At 36.1% G+C, this 3993-nt stretch overlaps 2 protein-coding genes across 2 annotated transcripts; both read right to left on the reverse strand.

Moving 5' to 3' along the window:
- Gasu_65050 (archaeal ATPase) lies at positions 1–2170 on the reverse strand (the record flags this gene model as incomplete). Its single annotated transcript, XM_005702297.2, has 1 exon — positions 1–2170. A coding segment is annotated over exon 1 (2116 nt), but the record flags the coding sequence as incomplete, so codon positions are not given.
- A 418-nt stretch (positions 2171–2588) lies between these two features.
- Positions 2589–3899, reverse strand: Gasu_65060 (archaeal ATPase; the record flags this gene model as incomplete). Its single annotated transcript, XM_005702298.1, has 1 exon — positions 2589–3899. A coding segment is annotated over one exon (1258 nt), but the record flags the coding sequence as incomplete, so codon positions are not given.
- Positions 3900–3993: the final 94 nt, after the last annotated feature.

The raw sequence follows: 3993 nt of genomic DNA on the forward strand, positions 1-3993 counted from the left end.
TTATTTCTGGAAGAGATAAAACTATTTCTTGTAGGGTTGAAATGCCAATATTTCTCGAATGTGGATTATCCACAGATTTGAAAGCGTTCCTTAAATTCGATAAAATGTCTTTGCCAATAAAGTTTTCTACATCGGCTTCAGAAAGAATAACCAATTCACAGTTGTGAGGAATCACGAAATCTTCAACACTATCGCCAGATGAATAACAACGACTAGAATGATTCAAGTCCTCAGATACGTTGGTTGCTAACTGAGTACTCATAATAATCAACATACAATGCCATGTAGGATGACTAGTCAATACTTGATCATGCACTGGTTTTAAAAACTTGTGAGCGTCTTCCAAAATTTCATTCCATCGAATACCATTACGACTCCATCGGCCTTTACAAGCAATACCCACAATCATCAAGTTCTTCTCATTCGTTCTTCCATGCAACTTGAATAGTATATCTGGACTATGGAATGTTGAATGAAATGGAATATATATCTTTTCAAGTTCTAACATTTCTTCCACTATCCTTTCCCATTCATCATTGCTTCCAAATGTCATTCTCTCTGTTCCTAATACAGCTCTGGTATAATGTATAGATTTCATATAATAAGCAGCAGATTCGGAAGAAAATTGTAAATTCATTTCATTCCAAACACGAGACAATTGACCAAGAGTAGAAAACATTGAGCTGTTTGTAGGACGCCGAGAAAAATGTAAATAAAACAGTGTAGCAATAAGACCTTCCAAAATTCGACATTTCGACTCATAAAAGAAATCAACAGATTGAGACTTGAGAGTTTGTAAAAGTAACCATTCTAAACGATCATCCTTTAAGCCTTGGTCAATATATTCAATCAGTAACTTGGGTATCAACACTTCATAGCGTTCGTTGCGGTCTGGTTCTATAACCAATCGACGATAGAGACACATATCTGTAACTAGATCAAACAAAAACACATCAGAATTTGAGCTCATTTGCACAGTTTCATCAAAATCAAATCGAATACGATACAAAGATAATAACGTAAGCATTCTTAACAAGCATTTACGCTGCTCACTGAGACTTATCAGACGAGGTAAGAATGGCGCAACACAATAATTTGTTACTAGAAAGCTATTCATTATGATCAAGAAGGTTTCCTTAGATAATAAGAAATTGTTGTTGGATGATTTATACAGCAAAAGGTAATTGATTGCTCGAACAAGTAAACCAGGAACACCACCAGTCAATTCCAACAACAATTCTGCAAGTTCACTAGTTGAGAAGTCTTCGTGACAAAGAATTTCTGAAACCTTTGGGCTCCCAGTGAATAAAAAGGAAGAACTTTTCTCCAAGTGTTCCACGATACTATGTTTCTCAAGTGGCGCAAGAGGAATAAACACTAACTGAACCCTTGAGACTGAAGCTACGTAATTGTATATATTTAAGCCTTCACTTTTCCCAACAACAATAAAAAACAAGTCGGGTTCTTCGCACAATTGACTAATAATACCGATAAAGTCGTTGTATGGTCGAACCACACCTTTGTCATTCTTCTCCAGTTCAAAAAAAGTTGCCTTTGTATCAAACACACCAACTTCATCAAAAGCTACCAAAAGATATTGATCGGAAGGAATGTTTAAGATTGAACGAAGTTTTCTAACTAACTTATAGGGACGTGTACGGCATTCTTTAAATACTACTTCTTCATCCTCTGGTTCTTGTCCAACAGAAGTGCAACACGCTTCTATCATTCGGAAATACAAAGCCCACTCTAGGTTTCGAAAAAGCTCTATGGGGACTGTGGGCTTCAACCCCCTTAAATCCACATAAAGCAACGAAGCCCTTTTCAGCTTCTCCAGGAAACCTCTTCGGTTGGCCTTCTCAGACTCACAAACGTAATCGAGACCTATCAGTGCACTTTCACCCATATTATTCACCAGTTCCAAGTAACTTTTTACGAATTTTGTCTTCCCACTTCCGAAGAGGTGGGGACCAAAGGGTATGACTGGTTTGAAAGGGCGACCAAGTTTACGGAGAGTGTATAGCCTAAATAACTGCTTTGTTACTACACGAACATCATTTTCTCGGTCTACTAACACCATGTCATATACGGTTTCTGGTTCAAGCTCACTAGACATATCGCAAGCTATGAAGTAAACTATGCGACAGTAAAATACAACAATGGTCAATCAATCTTCTTTAGTAGTCCAAAGCTCAAAATCTTGACTTGAAACAACAAGATCTGCTTGAAGAGATAAAAAAGTATTCATAAGAACATGATTTGCCTAATAGAAAAAAACTATATTGGTCATGTGTGCAATAATAAAGAATAAACAACTGCTCTGAGCTACAAGAAAATAGAAAAACAGACTGAACTGTTCAACTTAAGGCGAACCATAAATAAAGTATTTGACGAATACAAGACCTTGTATAAAACCCATTTATCAACACGTTGGGACACTCTCCTGAGAAGTAACAAGAAGCAAACAAGACCTGTCAAACTGTGACAGTGACTTTTACAACAATAGGCTTATCTTGATTTTAGTGGTTAGTACCATATTAAGACAATAATCCTCAGAGTAAAAGCAAATAAGTTGTAACCAAATTTCAAACATACAAAAAAAATTTAATCGCTCTTCAAAACAAAGGGAAGGACTGAGAATCTATTGCCAACTTAAGAAACTGTTNCGGATTCTNTCNAGTAAATCTAATCCAAAATCCCAAAAAGTAGGATTNTGAGAAACATGAAATGCTCTTTCNAGTCCATTCAATATTTCTTTGTCNATCAGCATTTGGACATCTCTTTCNCAAAGAATAACAAGTTCNCAATTNTCNGGTACTTTGAAAGAATCNTTTCCAATGAACATTCCACTGGAGTAACAACGACTCTGACTNCCCAACTCNTTNGAAACATTCAATGATAACTTTGTACTNACGATAATAAGCATACAATGATGATAATCCATTGCACTGGATAAGACTTGATCNTAAACAGGATCTAAAAATTTCTTGGCTTCNTCTATAATATCTGACCAGCCAATTCCTTCCGACTTCCAACGTCCTTTNCATGCAACTCCAACAGTAAGAACTTTGGGTTCCACAGGAGATTGTAATTTGAATATAATATCNGGACTNTGAGAAGTAGCGTCCAAAAGAATGTAAATGGTCTCTAAATAAAGTGTCTCTCGAATAATCTTNTTCCATTCNGTATTGGCAAAAGTTCTTCGACTCTTGTTCGATTCNTTTCTTGTTTCTATAGAACTNACAACAGACTTGATATAGTGAATAGGTGATATTGTACTGATTGGAAGTTTCATTTGTTTCCATATCGGAGACAATTGACACAACAATTCTCTCAACTCNTTTCGATTCTTTGAAGACAACATCAAAACTAGTCGTAAAGCAACAATTCCTTCNAATACACGACACTTTGAATAGAAGAAACAATCTACTGGTTCGACATCNAGTGATCCAAGAAGTATCTTTTCCAAAGAAGATATGGAAGGGTCGTTCTTGAAGATTACAACAAATATTTTCGGAATTAGGACTTGAAAAGTATTCTGGTCNATAGGACATCGATATAGTCCCATTTCNGTGACTGCATCNAATAAAAAAGACTCCGAGGTCAATATATCNTCTACTTGAAACGGTATACGATAAAGAGCCATCATCAAAAGTATATCNAAAACACTTTTTCTNTCTTCGTCCAAATTCAATATTCGTTCCACAAATGGTTCNGCACAAATTATTCGGAAATCNTAGTCNTTCATACAAGTCAAACATTCTTCTTTCGATATGAAAGGCTGGTTTCTTGCTATTACATAATTCAAAAGCATATTCACAGCACGAGTTAACAAACCAGGAACTCCACCTGTACATTCCAACAACGAATCTGCCAATTCNTTTACTGAAAATGAAGAACTACATAAGACATTACAAACCGGTTCTTGAGTAGGTGTCTTTAGAAGAGTCTTTTCAAGGAATTCAACGATACTGGAAGCGTCCAAAGGTGATA

Source organism: Galdieria sulphuraria, assembly GCF_000341285.1.
Source record: "Galdieria sulphuraria unplaced genomic scaffold scaf_292, whole genome shotgun sequence".
NCBI lineage: Eukaryota > Rhodophyta > Bangiophyceae > Galdieriales > Galdieriaceae > Galdieria > Galdieria sulphuraria.